At 41.5% G+C, this 25367-nt stretch overlaps 1 protein-coding gene across 1 annotated transcript in view; it reads right to left on the bottom strand.

The window, feature by feature from the left end:
- cacul1 (CDK2 associated cullin domain 1) overlaps positions 1-25367 on the bottom strand; it is a 117507-nt gene that overhangs the window by 60568 nt on the left and 31572 nt on the right. The window contains exon 3 of the mRNA XM_043712850.2: positions 6739-6841. Within this exon, the coding sequence (XP_043568785.1) occupies positions 6739-6841 (103 nt within the window). The remainder of the gene's footprint in view (positions 1-6738; positions 6842-25367) is intronic.

Here is a 25367-nt window from a genome sequence, read left to right as displayed (position 1 = left end):
AAAAGCAGCAGTGAAAGAGGACACCCCTGTAAACTACCCCTCCCAATATTAAGGTTATCCAACTTAGTGCCATTTGTGATGACTGCTGCCTTAGGATCATTATACAACACCACCACCCATCTGGCAAAGGTTGCCCCCAGAGCAAAGCGCTCTAGGACCCCAAACAGGTACAGCCATTCTATCTGGTCAAACGCCTTTTCCGTGTCTAGGGAGACCACCAAACCCAGGGTCAATCTTTGCTGGCATATCTGCACTATGTTCAGTGCCCTCCTGATATTGTTGGAGGAGCTACGGCCCTGAACAAAACCTGTCTGATCTTCTTTTATAATATAGGAGAACACCTTTTCCAACCTCAGGGCCAGCACCTTTGACAGAATTTTAAAGTTTACATTCAACAATGAAATTGGTCTGTATGAAGCACATTCTTCGGGGTCTTTCTTCTTTAAAATCAGGGAGATATTAGCTTCCCCAAGAGAGAGGGTGGAAGACAATCCTGTGCATATGAATAGCTATACATTCACAAAAGTGGCTCCACCAACACATTCATGAATTCCTTCTAAAACTTACACAGGAATCCATCTGGTCCCGGTGCTTGGCCACCCTGGAGATGCTTCATTGCTTCCTGCACCTATCGTCATAGGCGCATTTAACAAAGAGACATGTTCCACAATTATACTGGAGAGGTCCAGGTTCTCAAAAAAGAACTGCATTCTCTGTCTTCACTGCCCCCCCGGCCGGTATAACTCTGCAAAGTATTCCCTAAATCTAACATTGATCTTCTTCATCTCAAGGATAATCATGCCAGTCTTCTCTCCAGCAGAAGAAAATGGATTGGAAAGCATTTTTGTTTTTAGTCATATGCCATGTATCTTCCTGGCTTATCTCCAAATTCAAACAAATTTTGTTTAGCAAAGGAGACCTTTTCTTTGCCACCTGTGTGTGCAATGAGTTGAGAGCCGTGATTCACTGCAGCTTGACCAACGAAGGCCTATTATAATATGCTTCCTCAACTACCTACAGCCGGGTCTCTATCATCCATTGTTGCTCCTCCCTCTGCCTCCTTCTAGTTGTTGAATACAAAATAATCAGGCCTCATAAATATGCCTTAGTGGCTTCCCAAAGTATTGCTGGATTACTAGCCGTACCCAAGTTGATATCCCAGAAGGCCCTGAACTCTCTTGTGACGTATTCAACAAACTTGCTATCCCTTAGCAGGAATGGGTTTGTGTGCCAGAGCCGTGCATCTATACTGCCACCCTTGATTTTAACATCTAAATACACTGGCACATGGTCCAAGATAGTTACATTCCCAATTTTGCAAGCCAATGTTGTGTCCAAACAGACAGCATAAGGAACATGTCAATTCTCCTGTGGGTTGGAATAACAAGTAAAGTCTCTTCCATTAGAGTGGAGATGCCTCCACACATCCACTAGTCCCAACTCCTCACACAAGTGCACCAACTGTCTGGATTGCGTGGGCATACCTGCTGGGCCCCTTGGCATCCTGTCCACCCCAGGATTCATTAGGTGGTTAAAATCTCTTCCTATGATTGTGCAGCACACCCCAAGATTCATTAATTTTGCAACTGCATCAATTAGAAATTTAAAAAGGTACGCCGGGGGACATTCAGGACACCATACTCTTCTCCATGTATTACAGCTTTAAGAATGATGAACCATCCATGTTCGTTCTTAATTTGCTCAGTTACCTGGAATGGGAGTTCCTTCTTACCAGTATAACCACTCCTCTACTCTCTAAGAGGAGGAAAAGAATACCCTGTCATAACCCCCCTGCTGCAGCTTCAGATGTTCCTTATCAGTTAAAAGCATCTCCTGCAGCAGGGCAATGTCCACCCTTTCCTTCCTAAGGCTTGACAGCACCTTCTTTCTTTTTAATGGGGGAATGACTCCCCTTTACATTCCAGATGCACCACCTGAACAAATCACTAGCCATGGTCATCCAGGGCAGCTCATGGGTTTCCCAAGCGGAGGAAGCTTACCTGTGGTGCGGCGAGCGAAAAAGACATTAACTTTACAAAGTCTAAAAACGACTCCTATAAAACTATAACAACTGAAAAACTAACCACTACATTTAACAACTCCTTAGCAATATCTCCACTACTCAACTCAATTACAGGTGAGCTGCAATTATCAGTGCAGTGGTTAGCACTGCTGCCTCACAGCGCCAGAGACCCGGGTTCAATTCCCGCCTCAGGCGACTGACTGTGTGGAGTTTGCACGTTCTCCCCGTGTCTGCGTGGGTTTCCTCCGGGTGCTCCGGTTTCCTCCCACAGTCCAAAGATGTGCAGGTCAGGTGAATTGGCCATGCTAAATTGCCCGTAGTGTTAGGTAAGGGGTAAATGTGGGGGTGTGGGTGGGTTGCGCTTCGACAGGGCGGTGTGGATTTGTTGGGCTGAAGGGCCTGTTTCCACACGTAAGTAATCTAATCTAAACAAACACCTGAATAAACCCCAATTTACTAGAGATCTCCCCCATTGCCCACTGGGGGTAATTCTCTCAATCCTTGCAACCATCCTGGCCCCTTCCAGATGAGGCCGCACAAGAGTCCCAGGCAATGCACAGATAAAGGACACATATTATTTACATTCTGAGTGTTAACAATGGATACCCACCCTCCTCCCCTACACACCTCTTCTCCATACATCTTAACCACAGATATAGCCACCCCCAATCCAAACAAAACAGACAGCAGCAAAGGAACCCAGACAATAACCAACCAAAATGATAAATAAATAGGTTTTACATTCAGGCAGTACAAAAGCTATAAAACGGGTAACCACAAAAACAGGGAGAGGGGAGAAAAAGTGGCGCAGAAAAAGTAAAGAAAAACTGTACCACTGTCTGTAACCGTTTCTCTTAACTCCAGCTCGAGAAGTCTTGAAAGAACATTATTCTTCAGCCTTTGTATTTAAAGCCTGTGGATCTCTTCCCAGTCTTCTTGCTGTTTCAATCACTAACTGTTTTTCTTTATAATGCTGGAGTCACACTATGACTGGACGGGGTCACAGATCCGGCCCAGACTTGCTTATTGTGATCCGGCGGGCCCACTCAACATTCACCAGACCCGACTCCAACCCCAGCTCCAGGAATGTCGGGAGCCACTTCTCCAGGAATCCAACAAGGTCCTCACCTTCCTCGCGCTCTGGGAGACACACGAGCCGCAAGTTCTTTCTTCTACTTTTGTTTTCCAGGTCGACCACTTGTTCCTGAAGGACCTGGAGCTGGTCTTCCAGCATTCGGATCTTCCCTCCCACAACGTCCACCACGGTCTCTGATGCCGCTGGCTGTCCTCTGCTCCACTGCTTCTACTCTTCAGTCCAGTGTTTGAATCTCCTGCTCATGCTTTTTCAGCATGGCAGATATTGGCTCCATCGCTGCTTTGATCTTTTCTCGGAGTTTGGCAAACTCTGAAAGTAAATGCTGCTGCCCCATTAAATCCAAAGGGCCAACCCAGGGAGATTGAACAATGGCTACGGGCACCCTGACACAGCAGGGGAGTACCCTGTTTGCTGTACTTCTTTCACCCCTTTTGCTCTATTAGCCTTTATCCTGATCCTGTCAAGCCACAATTTTAGCAACTTCAGGTGTTCAGTAACTTTAACTTTATATTATTGATTTTTCTCCTGGAGTGGTTAACGAGAAGGGGCAAAGGCTCACCTTGCCAGGGGTTATGGCACAGAGCCCAGCACAACAGACCACTTGGACTGCCACGATCTTCGATCTCCAATTTAAGCTCCTTAATTGCAGTTTAATATTAGATATAGAGAAATTACTTGTAAGATGAGAATCTGGGGTCTAAATTCAATCTGGCTATTACATTTTCTGTTACTCTCTCATCTTTTCTCCTTGGGATTCACCTGAACATTGGTATCAGTTCATCCAGAGGCTCAGACTGGATTGTGCCACTGGTATGAGCTGCATCCAGAGATGCCACTGATACCAGCAACCCTCCATCTATTACAACAGGGATTCAAGATTACTTTCTGATCAGCATTGGGCTTCCCAGTTCACCTATAACTCATTTACCTTGATTGGATAGTCATCTTGCAAAATAAAAATAATTCTGTTTAATTAAATTTAGGAAATAAAAGTTCTTACCTCAGAAACATCCGGTGTAATCAAATTTAAATACTCCATACAACAAATCGCATTTGCTGCTACAAAAGGTTTTCTGTCGTACAAGTCAAACAAGGAGCATGTGGATGGTGAAGTTTGAAACTCTGCACTGGCTGATGGGATGAAATCCTACTTTTACTTTAATGCCATGCATTGACAGGAAACTCATACTGTTGATGACATTGCCACAGATGGAAATGACCCATTCTCTGGAATCCTAACTGTACTTGCAAACCAATGATTAAAGACAAAAACCATAGTAAACAAGCATCTTTTATCCCAGAAACCCATCAATGGGATCCACAAACTTCAGCAACTTGATTTAAAGCAGAATAGGAAGGCAACACTCTTGAGATCTTAAAGCTTCACTCGAGCAAGAATTTGCAGATACATAGTGACAATCACACAGTTTCAAAACCATTCAAACACACTGTGCAAGGTAACTAATTTAAACAGAACTAACAACTTAGGTACATATAGCATGTATAAAGCATAAAATATGTCAAGGTGCTTCACAAGAGCAATATGAAACTAAAGTAACACCAGGCCACATTTGACTGAAATCTGGTTACTAAGGCAGGTTTTAAAGTGAAATATAGAGGCAGAAAGGGCATTCCACAGCTTAGGGCTGAGGCAACTGAATTGTGGTGACCAATGATGGAACAAATAAAATTGAAGCGGCACAAGAGGCCAGAATTAAACCAACACCACAGGGAGGTCGCAGGATGTCACAATTGTGGGGTGGGGGTCAACCATGAAGGGGCTTAAAAACAAGATGGAGAATTTTCAAAACAACATGTTGCTTAACCACACATCTAAAGATAGATGAAAAGGAAACAGAATGCCAACAACACAGAACAAAGCCCACTCAGCCTATGTCCATATCAGTTCTCTTTAAGAGTTACTCAAATGGACTCAATCTCTGCCTTAGCTCTTTGCTCTTTAAAAACTCTTCTTCCAACAATTATCCACTTTCTTTTAGCGAGCCATAACTGAATCATCCTCCATCACACCCTCAAGAAGGGCACTCAAGATTCTGAATACTAATATGCAAGAACCTTTTCCTCATGCTGCCTCTAGTTCTTTGACAATTCACTTTAAATCCATGTCCTTTGATTTGTAACCCTTCCACAAATGGGGAGAGTTTCTATCCACTGTGTCCTGACTTTTCACATCTCCTCTCAACACTCATATCTCTAAAGATAACATTTCCAGTTTCACCAAGCAAACGATAGAAGACAAATTGCTGTCAGCAATTGCTCAGTTGGTAGCAATCTCAGCTGAGTTGGTTGAAGACCAATTCCAGAATTTCAACATGGAAAATCAAGGCTGAGCACAGCATCGAGAAAGGGTTGCACTGTTGGAGGTGCCATCTTTAGTATCAGTTTAATGACTGAGGTCCTGTCTACCTTCTCAAGTAGATGGTAAAAGAAATTTACCACTGCCCAGTTTCAAAGTAGAGCAGGAAAATTATTCCCGATGCTCAAACCAATGGCGCCCCTCAAATCAGCATCACAAAAGTTATCTGGTCACGATCACAATGCAGTTCATGGAGGCTAGTTAAACACAAAACAGTTGCCACATTTACTACATTACAATAGTGACCTTCTTTGGTACTTTGGGACATCCGGAGGTAACAAAAGACTTTATTTGAAAGGAAATTGTTCTTAAAATTGATTGTGATCATTTCTCTTTTCTCACACAAAAGAATATGAAATTAAGGAAAGGCTTTGGATGACAAAATTTATGCTGCAAAAGTTTGTGAGCTGATGATGGATGAACTAAAATGGAACAAACCATTTACAACAATGAATGTCGACTAGCAAGAAACAATTGGGTCCAATATCCAACTACCAAAATCAAGACAATAATAGCTTATGTTGGTACAATCCTCAATGTATCAAACTGGATCCAGGTGCAGAGGCTCAAAATTAACATTAGGAGAAAATGAGGACTGCAGATGCTGGAGAGTCAAAGTCAAAAGGTGTGGTGCTGGAAGAACCACAGCAGGTCATACATCATCCGAGGGGGAGAGTCAAGGCTTTGGGCATAAGCCCTTCATCAGAAATGTGAAGAGGAAAGGGGGCTGAGAGAAAAATAGGAGGGCGAGGGTGAAGGTGGATGGGATGGTGTTAGGTGGATGCAGGTAGGAGGTGATCCAACTCAGCACCACCCTCTTGACCTGACCTACCTGTCCATCTTCCTTCCCACCTATCTGCTCCACTCTCCCCACCAACTTATTGCAATTACCTTTTACTGGCATCCACTTATTGTCATTCTACATACCTTCCTCCCAACCCCAACCTAACCTCACCCCCCACCCCCCCAATTTATCTTTCAGCCCCCTTATCGTTCCACATTCCTGATGGGCTTGTGCCGAAAATGTCAATTCTCCTGCTCCTCAAATGCTGCCTGTCCTGCTCTACTGTTTCCAACTTAATATTAACATTATCATGAGAAACACCCCTAGTCTCAGGTTTTAACCAAGAAAGTGACTTCACTTATTTATTATCATGACCATGACCATCATAGTAAAAGCAATGCCCAATAAAAATATAGCAGGTACACAAAGAAAACATCAGATATCCAGAATAATAGTACCTGCAGCTCCTCTGAGACTCGTCTTAAGTGAATGGTTATCTTTGTGATGAGGTCACAGTACATCTGCTCTGAATGCTGCTGGCACACACACTTGTAAACACAGCTAAAAAAAAGAAAAAGAAACATAATCTAGCTTTTAGCCTTAGCATTGCTCATTAGACACTGTACTATTCCTGTATATGTATATCAGATGAGCAGAGAGAAAGTAAAGTTCTGAAAATTGGGCACATTAATTGACCAAGGGATTTGACAGCTTACAACATTTTATTGTATCTGCAAATACCACAGTTCAAATCCAGAACAGGATGAATATATATCTTTACCTACATTCATAGACTATGAGCGCTACTAGAAAGGTCAGCATTTATTGCTCATTGTGAAATGCCTTCAAGAAGATGGTAATGTGCTACCTACACAACTGCAGTCCACATCATCCAAGTACATCCACAGAGATGGGAGGTGGAAACAATGAGATTTTCAATATGTAGTTGTCAGTCATTACCAGTGCACATCAAAATTAACCTTGTGAAAATAATTTAGCAATCTCACTTTGACAAAATCAACAGTGTAATGATTGTAAGAATCATTACCAGGAGAGATTAAAGTGCACTATTGAAGCAGTGTTGCAAGTTTTATTCTGCATTTATCACAGCTACATTTTCCCTTGTTTTAGTTCATCTTTGAAATATGGGAGTCACAGGCAAGAGCATTATTTACTGCACATCTCTAAGTGTCCTTGAGGAGATGGTGGTGAAGAACTTTCTTGAGCTATTGCAGTCTATCGTGCTATTAGATAGGGAGCGACAGGATTTTGACCCAGCAGTAATAAACGAATGGCCATACATTTCTAAATCAGGATGTTCTGCAATTTGGAAGGGTAGTTGCAGGTATTGGCATTTCTATACATCTGCTGCTTTTATCCTTCTAAAGTAATGATTGCGGATTTGAAGGATTTCATGAGGTGCTTTAGTGCATCATTTAGATGGGACACATTGCAGCCACGTGAACAGCAGTAGGCCACTTATCCCTTTGAGTCCGTTCCACCTTTCAGAGAGGTCATAGCACAGATCACAATCTACATCCTGGCTCCATCAACATGTGTCTTTCCCCCAAATATCTTAATACTTTTAGATTAACCAAAATCTCTCCATCAATCTCAGTTTGAAAATGACCAATTACTTGAGCGTGAATTGTCACTTGTGGAAGAGATTTCCAAACTTTGCCTGTGTAGAAGTATTTCATAAAATCACCCTTAAAAGGTCCAGTTCTAATTTTTAAATGATAATGACTGGAACCAAATTCCTAAACCAGTAGAGGTAGGGTAGATAAAGAGGAAGAGGAATTCAGTTCCATTTAGCTTCTTGACAAGTTCAAATCAAATCACACCTAAACCTCGAAATTCAACAAAGCATAAACACTGGCCCCAATTTTCGTTTCCAGGGCAGGGGTGCAAAGTCGAAAAATTCCAAGCTCTATGATCCTGTAATTTATAAATGGCCACCCAAGATTTGGATTTCCAGTCTGGGGGAGGGGCTAGCTTGAGAGTCAGGCTGGTGTGATGAGGGACGAGCCCGAAAGGCTGGCTACTTCCCAAGATGGGCTAGGTGAAAAACCGGTTTCCAAGCTCTGGATCTGCATACAAAATTTGAAAATAAAGATTTCAACAGAAAACCTATCTCCTGCTCTCAACCACTTATCTCTATGTTACCCTATGAGTATTTATCCAAACCTTATGGTTCCTCGTGCTCCTCTGTCAACAGCACCCATTTCCACCTACCACACTTTCCCCTTCACTTATGTCCATCATTGATCATTGAGAATTTGCAGCTCCAACAATGTTCAAGATGCTCAACATCAATCCAGAACAAAGCAGCCAGCTGAAATAAAAGCAAACTACTACAGATGCTGAAAATTCGAAATAAAAACAAAATGCTGGAGAACCACAGTAGGTCTGACAGCATCTGTGGACAGAGAAACAAAGTCACTGTCGAGTCCAACATGACTCTTCTTGCAAATTGAACTGCAATTTGCAATTCCAGAGAGATTCCATTCATTTCATCACAGTGGAGAGGTTCTCCATTCTGGCAAAAACGAAAGCCGTTCTTTTAATTTATAATATTCTGGAATCTGGGTATCATTCTGGTAAATTTATACTACACAAACTTTCAAGGATATCCTTCCTGTGGTGTGGTGACCAGAACTGCTCAGAGCACTCCTAAATATCTTCTATCCAAAGCTACGTACAGCTCAAGTAGTTGGTTAACTGCTGTGGTTCTGTTCGCCGAGCTGGAAGTTTTTGTTGCAAACGTTTCGTCCTCTATCTAGGTGACATCCTCAGTGCTTGGGAGCCTCCTGTGAAGTGCTTCTGTGGTGTTTCCTCCGGCATTTATAGTGGCCTGTCCCTGCCGCTTCTGGTTGTCAGTTTCAGCTGTCCGCTGTAGTGGCCGGTACATTGGGTCCAGGTCGATGTGTTTGTTGATGGAGTTTGTGGATGAGTGCCATGCTTCTAGGGATTCCCTGGCTGTTCTTTGTTTGGCTTGCCCTATAATGGTAGTGTTGTCCCAGTCGAATTCATGTTGCTTGTCGTCTGCGTGTATGGCTACTAGGGATAGCTGGTCGTGTTGTTTCGTGCCAACCTGCTGAACAGACATAACAGACAACAGGACGTTGAACCCATCAACAAAGACGACATACTTAAACTACTGGACTTGTGCCTCACAACACACTTCACATTCAACAACCAGATATACGAACAAATCAACGGAACACCCATGGGCTCACCGATCTCGGGACTCATAGCAGAAGCAGTAATGCAAAGGTTAGAACACACAGTCTTACCACAAATTCAACCCAAACTCTGGGTCAGATACGTTGATGACACTTTTGTAATCATTAAAAACACGGAAATAGAGAAAACACACCGGATCATCAACTCCACACTCACAGGAATCCGATTCACGAGAGAGGAAGAAAAGGACAACCAACTCCCATTCCTAGACGTGAGGGTACAGAGAACACCAAACAAAGAATTCACCACTAAGGTACACAAGAAAGCCACACACACAGACCAAATCCTGAACTATGAAAGCAACCACCCCAATACACACAAACGAAGTTGCATCAAGACACTATTCAAAAGGGCCACAACACACTGCAGCACACCAGAACTGCAAAAAGAGGAAGAGGAACACCTATACAAGGTATTCGCCAAAAACGGATATCCTCGCAATTTCATCAACAGATGCCAAGGGAAAGACAAGGGAACGAGGACATGCCGCAACCCAAAGGACTAGCCACACTATCATACATAAAGAGCATTTCCGAACTGACAGCCACACTACTGCGACCACTAGAACTTATAACAGCACACAAACCAACAGCCACACTCAGACAACAACTCACCAGAACGAAGGACCCGATACCCAGCATGAGCAAAACTAATGTAGTGTACAAAATCCCATGCAAGGACTGCACAAAACACTATATAGGACAAACAGGAAGACAGCTAACGATCCGCATCCACGAACATCAACTAGCCACGAAACAACACGACCAGCTATCCCTAGTAGCCACACACGCAGACGACAAGCAACATGAATTCGACTGGGACAACACTACCATTATAGGGCAAGCCAAACAAAGAACAGCCAGGGAATTCCTAGAAGCATGGCACTCATCCACAAACTCCATCAACAAACACATCGACCTGGACCCAATATATCGGCCACAACAGCGGACAGCTGAAACTGACAACCGGAAGCGGCAGGGACAGACCACTATAAATGCCGGAGGAAACACCACAGAAGCACTTCACAGGAGGCTCCCAAGCACTGAGAATGTCACCTAGACAGGGGACGAAACGTTTGCAACAAAAACTTCCAGCTCAGCGAACAGAACCACAGCAACGATCACCCGAGCTACAAATCTTCTCACAAACTTTGAACACCTAGTTGGTTAACTCTCCAAGCTGCTAAGTTATTGCACAGATGTTCCATCATCATGCTGGATAGCATCATCAGTGCGACCCCCGTAAAGCACTGTTGTTCTGGTTTTTGTGTGGTCTAGTCTGTTAGGGAAGAATGTCACTTCCAGATCTTCTCTGCAGCAGTTTGTACATTGGGTCTATGCATTTGCTGATGGCCTTTTTGGTTGAAAACCCGGCTTCCAAGAAATTTCCGGCGTGTCTCTGGTTGGCTTGTCCTAGAATGGTTACTTTGTCATAGTTGAATTCGTCAGTGTGTATGGAGATGAGAGAGAGTGGATCATGTTTAGTTGCCAGTTGGTGTTCGTGAAGTTGGATAGCTAGTTTTGTGACGTAATGTTTGTTGTAGTTGTTGCAAAGGAATTTGTAAACCACATTGGTCCTACATGTTGCAGGTATGGGGTCCTTTTGCAATGTTAAAAGATTAAATGGGACTATTTCTCTGGACATGAGTGCAATATCAAAGGGTTAAATTACACTGTCTTTGGGCGGGGACAACATTCAGACAAGATGTGAATCACCCACAACCCAATTAGACAGTCATTTGCTACTTCTACCCTATGCTATTATCAAGTTAAATTCTCATTCAATCTCTTTCATTCAGAAATGCTTTCTGGCCAGAGGTATGTTGCACCTGCATTTTCTTGGGAAAATCACTGAGCCAAGAAATAGTCTAGTGGGGTGGCATGGTGGCTCAGTGGTTAGCACTGCTGCCTCACTGCACCTGGGTCCCAGGTTCGATGCCAGCCTCGGGTGACTGTGTGTGTGGAGTTTGCACATTCTCCCAGTGTCTGCATGGGTTTCCTCCGGGTGCTCCGGTTTCCTCCCACAGTCCAAAGATGTGCAGGTTAGGTGAATTGGCCATACTCAATTGTCCATAGTGTTAGATGCATTAGTCAGAGGGAAATGGGTTGGGTTGGTTTACTCTTCAGAGGGTCAGTGTGGACTGGTTGGGCCGAAGAGCCCGTTTCCACACTGTAGGGAATCTAATCCCCCCCAGGATTAGGGCATTTGATTATCTGAGGATGATCTCATCCTACCATTGTGACTGGGGGTTGTCTTGAGTAGCATGTGACTATGGAGGAGCAGTCAGAGTTTCTGTCAGCATTGCCAATTGACCTGTATAAAGGGGATGTGTTTTCTTTGTTCAAGGCGTCACTTTGACTCAACCTTGCAAGCCTGCAAGGGGGGGGTCAAAGGGGATCACCTAGCTTGTACAAGCTTTAATAAACTTTAACTGTTTGCAGAAGTTGGTGTGTGCGAATTCCATCTCATTTGCGAAACCTCAGGGAAGGAACCTAACACTTTGTCCTGGTAAGTGGTTGGCGTAGTGTGCCTGTAGGTTGGTGTGCTACCATAATACCTAGTGGTCATAACAGCCTGGCAGTTAATTCTGATACATTCTTCACATAGGGCAGGGTGGCCATTGTATTGGTGGGTACAGTGTCTTCTTAGCATTGCCCGTTGCACAGACATCAGCGGATGAAACAGATGGTGTACCCATTGCTTGCAAAGACTATGTACAGCTATAGTGTAATTTCAAGCCTCTTGCATTCTGTTCCTCCAAATAAAAGTCTAGCATTTCTTTAGTTTTTTTGATAATTTTCAGCCTCTACTCCAACTCCCAAGATTGAGATTTCCACTGTTTCTAGATTTTTGCCATTTAGAAAACATCCTAGTCTATCTTAGGTTTAAGTAGATCACATGTTGTATTTACCTCCTAAAACCAGTCTTACCCGTACACTCAGTGTTGATATCTGTTGATAATTTTATCCTCCCACTGTTTACAATGCTGCTGTTATTAGTGTCATCACCAAACTTGTTGTTGCTTTCTATCTGATCATTTAAATCACTAATAAATATGGCAAATGAACATTTAAGTGATGGGTGAGGAGCTAATCAAATGGGCTGATCTGTCTTGGATGACACTGAGCATTTCGAGTGTTGCTGGACTCCTCATTTTGGCAAGTGAGATTGCTGATATTATTAATGGGTGTAGCAAAAAATTCCCACTCTGCAGGAGAGACATTACTCATTCTATTCAGCACATGCTTTACACCAGTCCTTTTAAATGATTCAAGGGACAACATTTAAGGTACTTTGTTTTGCCATTAAACTCAACTTGCCAAATAAACATTAGTCTTTCGAAATTAAAACAAGTAAAATGAATAACTGGAAGAGCAAGAAAACGTATATAAATAAAGATGGCCTTAGGATCTCATCTCAGTAATGTTCTTACAAAAAGCAGCAGTCCTGCACATTCAACAGAACTTAGCATTTGCTGTGAGATCAGGAGGAAGCTAAAGGAACATCTCCAGGAAATGTATATGAAAATACGGCAAGCAGCAGCAAATCTTATTAACCAAGTAGATTGGAGTCTCCAAACTGAGACATGCAGCCTTAACCAAGGAACTATAAGTTAGAATATTTAACTCGATGTCAAATTGTACACAGACACTGAAAGAAACATGGTGTGTGTGTTTGTGTGTGTGTTGGGGGGGAGAGAGGAAGTGTTTGGGAGGGGGGGAGAGGAAGAAATAAAGATTGAATTGAGAGAGAGATAAAAATCATGAAAGAGCAAATTTAAACAAAAATTATTTGAAATCTTTAAAATTTACAACAATTAAAATCTGAAGTAATGGCAGTTTATTGGTTAATCAAATTTTCAGTTGCAGAGTAATTACTTGTCATAAATTGGGTTTCATCATGCTGTCAAATGTTCACTTACACAAGAACATGCATACCCAAACTTTCTCTGCACCTAATGGGTAAGTATTCAGCTGAAGTTAAGACCTTCCTGATAGCCCTGTCTAACTACTTGGCACTGATGACAATGTCCTGATTTGCTCCTTAATAATGGTGACTATTAATGGCCTGATAGAAATTTCTAATGTAAAATTGGACTAGTTTCTCCACAGAACACTTAAGGGTAAGGTCCTAGGGAATGCTGCTGAACAAAGAGACCTCGGAGTGCAGGTTCATAGTTTCTTGAAAGTGGAGTCGCAGGTAGATAGGATAGTGAAGGCGGCGTTTGGTATGCTTTCTTTTATTGGTCAGAGTATGGAGTACAGGAGTTGGGAGGTCATGTTGCCGCTGTACAGGACATTGGTTAGACCACTTTTGGAATATTGCATGCAATTCTGGTCTCCTTCCTATGAGAAGGATGTTGTGAAACTTGAAAGGGTTCAGAAAAGATTTACAAGGATGTTGCCAGGATTGGAGGATTTGAGCTACAGGGAGAGGTTGAATAGGCTAGGGCTGTTTTGCCTGGAGCATTGGTGGCTGAGGGGTGACCTTATAGAGGTTTAAAAAATCATGAGGGGCATGGTTAGGGTAAACAGACAAGGTCTTTTCCCTGGGATAGGGGAGTCCAGGACTAGAGGGCATAGATTTAGGGTAAGAGGGGAAAGATATAAAAGAGACCCAAGGTGCAAAGTTTTCATGTAGAGGGTTGTGCGTGTGTGGAATGGGTTGCCATAGAAAGTGGTGGAGGCTAGTACAATTACAACACTTAAAAGTAATCTGGATGGGTATATGAATAGGAAAGGTTTGGAGGGATATGGGCCAGGTGCTGGTAGGTGAGACTAGATTGGGTTGGGATATCTGGTCGGCATGGACGAGTTGGACCGAAGGGTCTGTTTTCGTCCTGTACATCTCTATGACTCTATGAATGCACATTCCAGATCATTGTCAAGATAATCTTGATGATCTATTTAGTGAGTTCATACAGTTAACACTTTACAATCAATTTGATTCATATTCACTTATAAAAGGTGGGCATTTTCAATGTAGAAACTCAAGACTAGTGGATTGTCACATGCATCAGTCCTGGACCACAATTATTTACATTATATATTAATGAATTGGAAGATGGAAATGAATGTACTAATCGCCAAGTTTGCAGAAGTTATAAAAAAAAAGTGAAAAGTCACATAGTGAGGATGGCACAGAGTCCAAAGAGGAACATAAACAAGTTGAGTGAGTGGGCGTGTCGTTCCATTTCCGTATCCCCGTATCAGTCAAAGCAAACTCAGAGACACAGTATGGCTCTACCTTCTTTACTTTATTCCGAGCCATGGAGAAAGTGAACGATCGCCCATGTACATAAAGACATGAGTTCTCAATCTTCTCTCGAACAGCAGATCCTTAAGGAAGTATATAGTCACTTACAGGGAGAAGCATCCAATTAAGGCAACATATATAATGATTGGGTGACCGTTACAATCAGCGAGCATCAACAGTAAAGATCAAGCCATTTGACATTACACAATGGACATTCTCTACCTAGTTAAACCACTACCCCTGCCCCCAACACTTCATTGTTTACTGCAAGCTCTTATCTGGTCAAAGTCATACTAGCTGAGCCTTTGTCCAGCAACCTAAACTTAACTCTTTCCCTACCTGCTCATACCTTACGCATTGTCTCAGGCAGATGCAATATAATGATGTAGAAAAAGGTGAGTATATGCATTTGGTAGGAAGAGCTGAAAAGCTGAATATTCTTTAAATGGGGAAAGACTCAGAAAGCTGCAGCAGAGGGATTTTGGGGGTCCTCATTCGTGAATCACAAAAACTAGTATCTAAGTTCAAGGGAAAGCAAATGGAATGTCGGACTTTAATTTTAAAAAAATGGAGAATAAAAATAGGGTGGTCTTGGTAAAACTATAAGACTACATCTTATCTAAGGTGGTCTCATGGCTTCAGGTTAAACATGGCCAAAGAAACCTCCTGCTGATTACCATGTACTGTTCTCCCTCAGCTGATGAATCAGTACTTCTCCATGTTGAACACCTGGAGGAAGCACTGAGGGTGGCAATTGCACTCTGGGTGGGGGATTGAGCTGGCCAGCTCGTAAAGGACACAGCTGCTATTCTGGGTCTACAGCAACTGGTGAGGGAACCAAGAGGGAAAAATATATTGAACCTCATCCTAACCAATTTTCCAGTTGTAGATGCATCTGTTCAAGACAGTATTGGTAAGAGTGACCAGCATACACTCCTTGTGAAGACAAAATCCCACCTTCACATTGAGAATATTGTCCCATTGTGTTATTTGCACTATCACTGTGCTAAACAGGACAGACTTCAAACAGATCTAGCAACTCAAGACTAGGCATCCATGAGGTCCTATGGGCCATTAACAGCAGCAAAACTAGACTCCAGCACAATCTGCAACCTCATGGCCTGGTATATTCAGCACTCCCCCCAACTCAATTATTATTATCAAGCAACCCCAGTTCAATGGAGATTGCAGGAGGGCATGCCAGAAGCAGTATCAGGCATACCTTAATAAATGAGGTGTCAAACATGGTAAAACTACAAAACAGGACTACTTACATGGCAAACAGGATAAGCAGCAAGTGTTAGAGCTAAACGATCCCACAAATGACAGGTCAGACCTAAGCTCTTGCCATATCCAGTTGTGAATGGTGGTGGACAATTAAATAGGTCACTGGAGAAGGCTCCACAAATATCCCTATTCACCATGATGGAAGTGCCGAACACATCAAAGCAAATTTCAAGGTTGAAGCATTCCCAGCAATCTTCAGCCAGAAGTGCCAAGTGGATGATTCATCTTGGGCTCCTCCAGTGGGCCCCCAGCATCACAGCTACCAGTCTTCAACCAACTTGACTCACTCCACATGATATCAAAAAAATAGACGAAGGCACTGAATAATGTGTAAGCTATGGGTCCAGACAACATTCCAGCAATTGTACTGAACACTTCTGCTCCAGGACTTGCAGGTCCCATAACTAAGCTGTTCTAATCAGTTACAACACCGACTAAGTGGAAAATTGTCTAGGTACACAAAAAGCAGGACACCTCCAAACTGGGCAATTACTGTCCCATCAGTCTACTCTCGATTATTAGTAAAGTGATGATAGGTGTCAATAATGCTATCAAGCAGCACCCACTCAGCCATAACTTGCTCAGTGATGCCTAGTTTGGGTTCCGCCAGAGCCGCTCAACACCAATGCCCCGTTCGACTGAGTGTGGTATCAAGGAGCCCTAGCAAAAATGGAATCAAATGGATTCAGGGGGCAAACTCTCCACTGGCATACAGGAAGGTGGTTGTGGAGTTAGAGATCAGTCATTGCAGCTCCAAGACATCTTTGCAGGAGTTTCTCGGAGTAGTACTTTAAGCCCAACCAGCTTCAGCTACTTCATTAATGACTTTCCCTCCATCCCAAGGTGAGAGAAAGGGCTGTTAACTCTATTTCCAAAGCTATCTCATGGGTGGCGCAGTGGTTAGCACTGCTGTCTCTCAGCACCAGGGTCCCAGGTATGATTCCAGCCTCGGGTGACTGTCTGTGTGGAGTGTGCACATTCTCCCTGTGTCTGCGTGGGTTTCCTCCGGGTGCTCTGGTTTCCTCCTACAGTCCAAAGATGTGCAGGTTAGGTGAATCGGCCAGGCCAAATTAGTCAGAGGGAAATGGCTCTGGGTGGGTTACTCTTCGGAGAGTCGGTGTGGACTGTTTGGGCCGAAGGGCCTGTGTCCACACTGCAGGGAATCTAATCCAACACTGCATATTATTAATGTGTCATTTAAATAAAATGGGAGTTAATTTAAAACTTTCCATTTAGAAGTTCTGTCGAAACATAAATAGCAGTTAACTACTTTTGAATTCAGGAATTAATCAAATAAAAGAAAAGCTCATCTAAAGGCTAAGGAGTTTCAAAATATTGAGCTGCATTGCTCAAAAGGCAGCATGTTATATTTACCAGATAAACAAATGATTCAAGTTATAACTAACATTGTCTTTGAACAGTTTTAAAAGATATTTTGTGGAAAAACACTGAAGCATTTCTGCTAAACTAGATACTTGCTCGTAACTGTTTAAAGGAAAATCAAGGCCAGATAACCTTTCAAAGGCCTGAGAAATGGTTCTCCCATTTCAGCGGTTATTATTCATCAATACACTGCAGTGAGGAGTGCATGAGGCTTAGCACAGTCTGTGATTAGCCTGTCTTGTTATCAAGCATAAAATAATGTCTTGGAGCACTAAGTACATGTAACCATTTAGGTCTTTGAGATTTATTTGTAACACAATGTTAGACAAATTTTAACCACATTATATCATTAGTTTACTAAACAAGTTTAATAATTTAATAAATTTTACAGCTTTGAAGAAATTAAAGAAATTCAGCAATCTTACACCGCTCTTTCAAAGACCTGCCTTTCCAAGTTTTGCCTACACAAGTTTTCCTTTTCAGCAAGAGGTCAGACAATATAAATGCAATCAACTGCTGATCAAGAAAGGATCGAGAATGAGAGTCAGTAGTAATTGGGAAAGGATACAAAACCAATAGGAGAGAGAAAAAAAAATTCACACTGTGAATTGTTAAGGTCTAAATGCACTGCCTGAATCAAAGAAACCCTACAATGTGGAAAGAGGCTATTCGGCCTATTGAATCTGCACAAAATCTCCAAAGAGCACACCGCCCTATCATCGTAACCCCATAATTTAGCATGGCTAACCCATCTACTAAGTCAAATGCTGATTCAGACAGACAGTGAAGATACGATGGGCTGAATGGTCTGCTCCTGCACTGCAATAATTTTGTGATTCTGTAAACCATACTAAAACAAAAACCAGGAAAAGGAGAAAGGAAGAAACAGGCTAAAGGCACACCCAGCTAAACCTAGGCCAGCAAAAGAATAGCAGCAAATATAAACTAAACAGTGTTTCTGCCAAAGGGCTAAAAGAATAAATGAAGCAGAAGGAGGTAGCTCTCCTGAAACAAGAAATACAAACATTTTTGCTATTATAAACATTAGAATTGTATAGTACCATATACACACAACCTTCATCAGAATTAACTTTGCTTTCTGAAAACTGCGCTTTTACCATGTAAGCTACTGATTTTTTTGAGTGTAGACTGGTGAGCAACAACTTGTATGAAAGCAAGGTTAGCTCAAATCTGATCAATCAGAAGTGCTGACCATCAAAGTATTTCACAAACTGTACATGCTGGTGCACAAGAACCGAGCCAGCCAGACTGGTTTTAGTCTACTGTAATATGTCTAACAGCAATTCAATGCTCCAGCTTCTTATGGCCATAACGTGTTACCATACATATCCGTGTAAAAATCGATCTCATGTAAAAGTCAACCCCTTATTTTTGGCCAAACAATCATGTATTTTCCATATATCTCGTGTAAACGTCAACCCTACTATAAACGCATTATAAACCTCTGACAAAGGAAAATGTATATTCTCATTAACCCACTTAAAATCACATTCATTCATTCATTTATACCAGTGACTCTACTGATCGCATTTTGTTTACTATATTGCGTCTCCATTCATTCATAACTCCACTTAGCCCACTTGGTTTACTACAGCACGTTTTCATTTATTCATTCATTCAGACTGGGACTAAGTTGATCAGTAGTTATCGTATTTTGTTAATAATTTTAATTGTGCCATTTTATCTGAATAAAAATAAGATATATTAGCTACACATATCTTTACTTCTTTGACAAATTTGTTAATATTGCTGAGGTTCGCTACAATGGGAGGGAAACGAAAGAATTTGACTGAAAAGTTCAAGATGTTTACACATTCAGAATTTACTAAAATGTTTCATTTTAAATGTGTCATTATACCAGGCCATGACGATGTTGATGGGTGTGATTTTGCAGAATTCCAATCTATCTTTGACGTGTTAAATTTTCGTACTGGTAGGTATAAATAAAATTTACGAGTAATTAGAGTCATAGAGTTATAGAGATGTACAGCATGTAAACAGACCCTTCAGTCCAACCCATCCATGCTGATTAGATATCCCAACCCAATCTAGTCCCACCTGCCAGCACCCGGCCCATATCCTTTCAAACCCTTCCTATTCATATATCCATCTAATTGCCTTTTAAATGTTGCAATTGTACCAGCTACCATCACTTCCGCTGGCAGCTCAGTTCATATACGCACCACCCTCTGCGTGAAAACGTTGGCCCATGGGTCTCTTTTATATCTTTCCGCTCTCACCCTAAACGTTTGCCCTCTAGTTCTGGATTCCCCCAACCCAGGGAAAAATAAACTTTATTTATTCTATCCATGCCCCCATAATTTTGTAAACCTATATAAGGTCACCCCTCAGCCTCCAACACTCCAGGGAAAACAGCCCCAGTCAGTTCAGCCTCTCCCAACCCAAATCCTCAAATCCTCCAACCCTGGCAACATCCTTGCAAATCTTTTCTGAACCCTTTCAAGTTGCACAACATCTTTCCGATAGGAAGACGACCAGAATTGCATGCAATATTCCAACAATGGCCTAACCAATGTCCTGTACAGCCGCAACTTGACCTCCCAACTCCTGTACTCAATACTCTAACCGATAAAAGAAAGCATACCCAATGCCTTCTTCACTATCCTATCTACCCGCGACTCCACTTTCAAGGAGCTATTGCTTTTATCCAGTAATTACTTTTACCATAATTCATTGTGTTTTTTTTCTTTACCCGGGATTTGTTGAGCAATCAAATCGACTTCTGCTAATAATACTGTTTTGAAATGCAGCATGAATTTCAGCCCCTCAAAACTAGTGCCCATGTAATAAGTTGACCCTATAAATTGAACCTTTAAAAATAGTCTAAAACAAAATCGACTTTTACACGAATATATGCAGTAGTTCTATAATTAAATCTAATCATTTTATTCTAAATGGCATATTGTTGCATATTGCATGTCATGCTTCATCTCCAACACTGGACCAAGTGAAAAATGATAATGGTGAGTAAAATAACATCTTTTAAAAATTGGAGTTATGTAAGACAAGGCCTTAGTGCAGGGTAGCAATAGAGCGACAGATAACAGAGAATGACAGGAAGGGACAGAATGTATAAACAAAATAGGTTCACGGGCAAATAATATCAGAGTAGGAAAGAAAGTCAGAGTCAAACAGCACAGAGACCCTTCGCTCCAACATGTCCATGCCAACCATTTATCTCCAAACTAAACAAAGATATGATTAATGGCTCTTTTTCTGAATGTAAACAGCACTCATAATAAAATGGATTGATAACTGAGAGATAAGTAGAAATAGTCAAGAATGACATAATTGTCATGACAGAGATATGGTAAATATATTAAAGGATGAGAGAGTTTTTAAAAAAAAAAACAGTAAAGGGGTCAAGGGTTATGGGGCAAAGATAGGAAAGGAGTTGAGGGTTAGGAGATCAGCTATGATCTCATTGAATGGCAATGGGCAGAAAGATTCACACCTGCTCCTATTCTTTATAGTCCTAGAGAAAAAGGTGAAAGAAAGTAATGGAATTAATGGCTCAGAGATTCTCTGTACCTGATAGCCTGCATCATTGGGTCTTAAATGAAGTCATAATGTCCTACAGCATGGAAACAAACCCTTCAGCCCAACTTGTTCACACTGACCAGGTTTCCTATATTGTACTAGTCCCATTTCCCTGTGTTTATCCCATATCCCTCTAAACCTTTCCTAGCCAAGCAGCTGTCCAACTATCTTCTAAATGTTGTAATTGTACCCACCTCTACCACTTACCCTAGTGACTCGTTCCATATACACACCACCCTCTGTGTGAAACGTTGGCCCTCAGGTCCATTTTACATCTTTCCCCTCTCACCTTAAACCTATGCCCTGGAAATTCACCTTATCTATGCCCCTCGTGATTTTGTCAACCTCTGTAAGGTCACCCTCAGCATTCTACATTCCAGGGAGGAAAAAAGTCCCAGGCTATCCAGCTTCTTTTCGTAATTCAAACCTTCCAGTCTCACTAACATTCTTGTAAGCCATTTTTGCACCTTTACCAGTTCGACAATAGTTATGGACCAGGCCAGACCTCCTCAAAATATTTCAGAAAAGTACCCTGGACCCGAACTTTGCTAGTTGTTTCAAGGAGATGTCAGGTAGATATTCTAGGAGTGATGCAGCTGACCCAACCACTTAGTTTTAAACAAAACAGTTTATTTGCAAGATTACCAAATGAAACACAAACAAAAGAAAACCAAATACAGAATAACCTGTCTGATAATCTGACAAATTATCCCAATTTAGTGATGTTGTTCCAGCTATTTGTAACAATCCCCATAAACATCCCTTCACAAAAAAGGAAAATCAAACAGAGTCTTATAAGAGAGATGACAGAGATTCAGCATGTCACTGTTTCTTTGACCAGCAGCCTCAAAACTGACTGCTTTCTCTGAACAGCTAGACTGCTAAAACCCAAACCAAACCAAACCAGACCAGAGGAAAGCTGAGGTGGGAGAACTGGCCATTCCCCTTTCATGGTACATGTGTTTTTAAAACTTGAAAGCCTTTTGCCTGAGACAGTATCTGTTGGGTATAATTAAATTGGCCCTAAAGCCCATCCAAACAAGGCCTCTCAGCAACTCTGCCCCGTACAACACTTTTGAAAAAAAAACAAGACAACATACACCTTGTTAAAAGAGCAGCATCATCATACTGTTATGGAGTTGAAGGTGTGTAATATACCTTTGAGAGAGAGTGAATGCTGTTTTGCACTGAGAGGTTACAAGCATCTGTCATATGATTAACCAGTTCCAGAGTGTACTGGAAAATTGAAAATATGCAACACTTGGCTGTGAAATAGATACTGGAGCTGGTTGCCTTTTTGACAACAATTTGAATTTAACCAGTTTAAACTATGCCCCAGGATACTAATACCAAATCGAGTTTGAATTTATTGTTTTGCCAATATTGAGCCAAGGAGATGATCTCACGTTGGAGATATAAAAAAGGCAGGTAGTTTGAAAGTCAGACAGAGCAATTGCCATTTGAAAAACTCTAACAAGGGTACCTTTTCACATGAAACATCTTTACAATAAAAAGAAAGAAGACAACTCAGGGGGAGCTTCAGCTGGAAGACAACAGACATTGGAGACAACAGATGCTTTATGGTTTTTGACATTAAGTTGATGTAAGTTTAATAAAAGTGTTTTATTGGAACAATATATTGTTATAGAGTTGGAGACAGCTAATAAGCAGTTAAGAGAAAGTGGGGCTTAGAGTTGTGAATAGTTGTTGTTTAATGTTCACTTTAAGAGTTAAAGAATAAATCAAAACTATTTTCTTTAGATCGTGGCAATTGGGTGTTCTCTGTCACTCATACTTTAACAGATTATGAGTCAGGGGGAGCATGTCATAACAATACCTCCCCACTTAAGGAAAATGAACTATCACTATCCAAAGATGGCTTCATTTTAAAAGTTCTTAATCTCAAATTGGCAAGACATGACAATACCCATATATTTCATTGACAATAATCATGCAAACATGCCCTACTACATTCTGTTTCAGTCTGTTTTACTCCTGTCACCGAACATCTCCATTTCTCATTCAAGTCCCAACAATGCATCGGCAATCATGTTTTCTCGTTCTGCCACATGCACAATTTTCGCAAGTGATATGAGTGTCAATGCGGTGCTCTTACAGGAAAGATGCAAACATAGAAAGACCTATTGGGTGTTTCTCCAAGAAACTGAACATACATCAGTGGAAATATTTGACAGTTGAGGAGAAGACTTTGAGCTTGCTGTTGGGGTTACAACATTTCAGCGTTTACCAGTAATGTATGAAGCAATCATGTCCTGTAGTGTCCAGGGATGTGCAGGTTAGGGTGGATTGGCCATGCTAAATTGTCTTGTAGTGTTCACTGATGCGCAGGTTGGGTGCATTAGTCACTGGCTAACACTGGGGCAGTGGTTAACACAGCTCTCAGGCTGTCAAATGCCTTCTGACAGTCCACTAAAACATCTTGTTTTTCTTTAGCAATTCAGAGTGGTACAACTACACGGCTAAAACTTGGTATGAATTACTGATAAAATCCACTCAATCCCAGGAACGGTAGTAGGTCTATTCTTTTTGTCCATGGTATGGGAAACTCCCCAATTACCTCTTTGGTTTTGTATTCCATTGGACCATTTGTTCATGTCCAATAACGTGGCGCAGGAATGTGACTTGGGCTTTGGTAAATTCACTTCTAGCTAAGTTTATCACTAAGCCTGCCTCCAGAGTCAATCGAATGATTCTAATAAATGTTGCAAATGTTCCTTCCATGTGTGACTAAAAATAATCAGGTCTTCTATGTGTACAACACAATTGGGTAATCTGGAAATGACCTTATTGGTTAGTCTCTGGAATGTGGCTGGTGCATTTTTCAAACCAAATGGCACAACTTTAAACTTATACAATCCACTCAGTGTTACAAAAGCCAAAATTGTCTTCGCTCTTTCAGACAAAGGTACCTGCCTGTACCCTCTGAGCAAGTCCAACTTAAAAACATCAGTTGCTTGTCGCACCTTTTCAATACTGTCTTCCAAACTCGGAATTGAATATCCTTTAACTGCATTGATTTTGCGATAGTCCACAAACAACCACTGGGTACCATCTGGTCTTGACACCATTACTATGGGCGAGCTCCAGTTACTGTTCCCCACATCAATTATGTCGTCTTGGAGCACACGTCCAATCTCTCTTTGAACCTGTGCTAACTTTTAAGAGTTATGCTTTAAGGATGTTGCTTAATCGGAAAAACATCTCCTGTATCTACATCTTGCATTATACTAATTTCCATGCATCTCCCCATGCGATAGCAATAACTCTTTCAGGTCATTTTGAATTTCCTCTGGAAGGTAACTCAATAATTGATCCCAATTTTTGACACTTCCTCATTTTCTAATTTCATTTGAGGAATGTCCGATTCAGAATACTCTGAACCCTCTGTGTTGTAACCAATAACACAGTCTCCTTTGGCTTTCCTTCACTGTCTTTTGAGCACATTCACATGACACAGAGATTTCTTTGTCTGGAGATCTTATCAAATAGTCCACCTCACTCAATCTCCTTTCAACTTGATAAGGTCCACTAAACCTTGATTTTAAAGGGTTCACCTAACACTGGAAGTAACACTAACATCTTATCGATGACAGCAAAATTGTCAGTTTTTGATTGCTCATTTGTTTCCCATTTCATTGTATGCTGTGATACTTTTAAATGCTATCTAGCCAACTCCCCAGCTCTATTTAACACATTGTCCAAATATGTGGTCTCTGAATTCTGATTTACCCAGTTTTTCCTTAATCAATTTTAGTGATCCTCTCACTTCATGACCAAAAACTAATCGATCGATTAATTTGGTGCATCCCTGATCGTAAAAAAATACAAACGGAATTCCCTTGTCAGAATCATCTGGGCAGTCTTGACTAACAGCCCTCAGCGTGGTCTTTAATATCTGATGCCACTTTTCTAGTGTTCCCTGCAACTTTGGATGGTATGCAGTAGATTTGCATTGTTTTATTCCTAAACTGTCCATAACATCCTCATAAAATTTTGATGTAAAGTTTGACCCTTGATCTTACTGTATTTCTGTGGGTAGCCCGCATCTAGTGAAAGCTTTAAGCAATTCCTCTGTAATTCTTTTAGCTGTGATATTGCATAATGGAACGGCCTCTGGAAATCTAGTGGAGACATCAATTATTGTTAACAAATACTCACTCCTACGATATGTTTTAGGTTTGGGTCCTACGCAATCAACTAAGACTCTTGTAAAAGCTTTCTCAAATGCAGGAATAGGTATTAAAGGTGCAGATTTCATTACTGCCTATAGTTTTTCAACTACCTGACATATATGAAATGTCTGGTAAAATTC

The sequence above is a fragment of the Chiloscyllium plagiosum genome, unplaced genomic scaffold, assembly GCF_037043375.1.
Source record: "Chiloscyllium plagiosum isolate Xiang-an unplaced genomic scaffold, Cpla_swu_hap1 HiC_scaffold_22, whole genome shotgun sequence".
NCBI classification, from domain to species: Eukaryota; Metazoa; Chordata; class Chondrichthyes; order Orectolobiformes; family Hemiscylliidae; genus Chiloscyllium; species Chiloscyllium plagiosum.
This window is presented reverse-complemented; position numbering and strand designations above follow the sequence as displayed.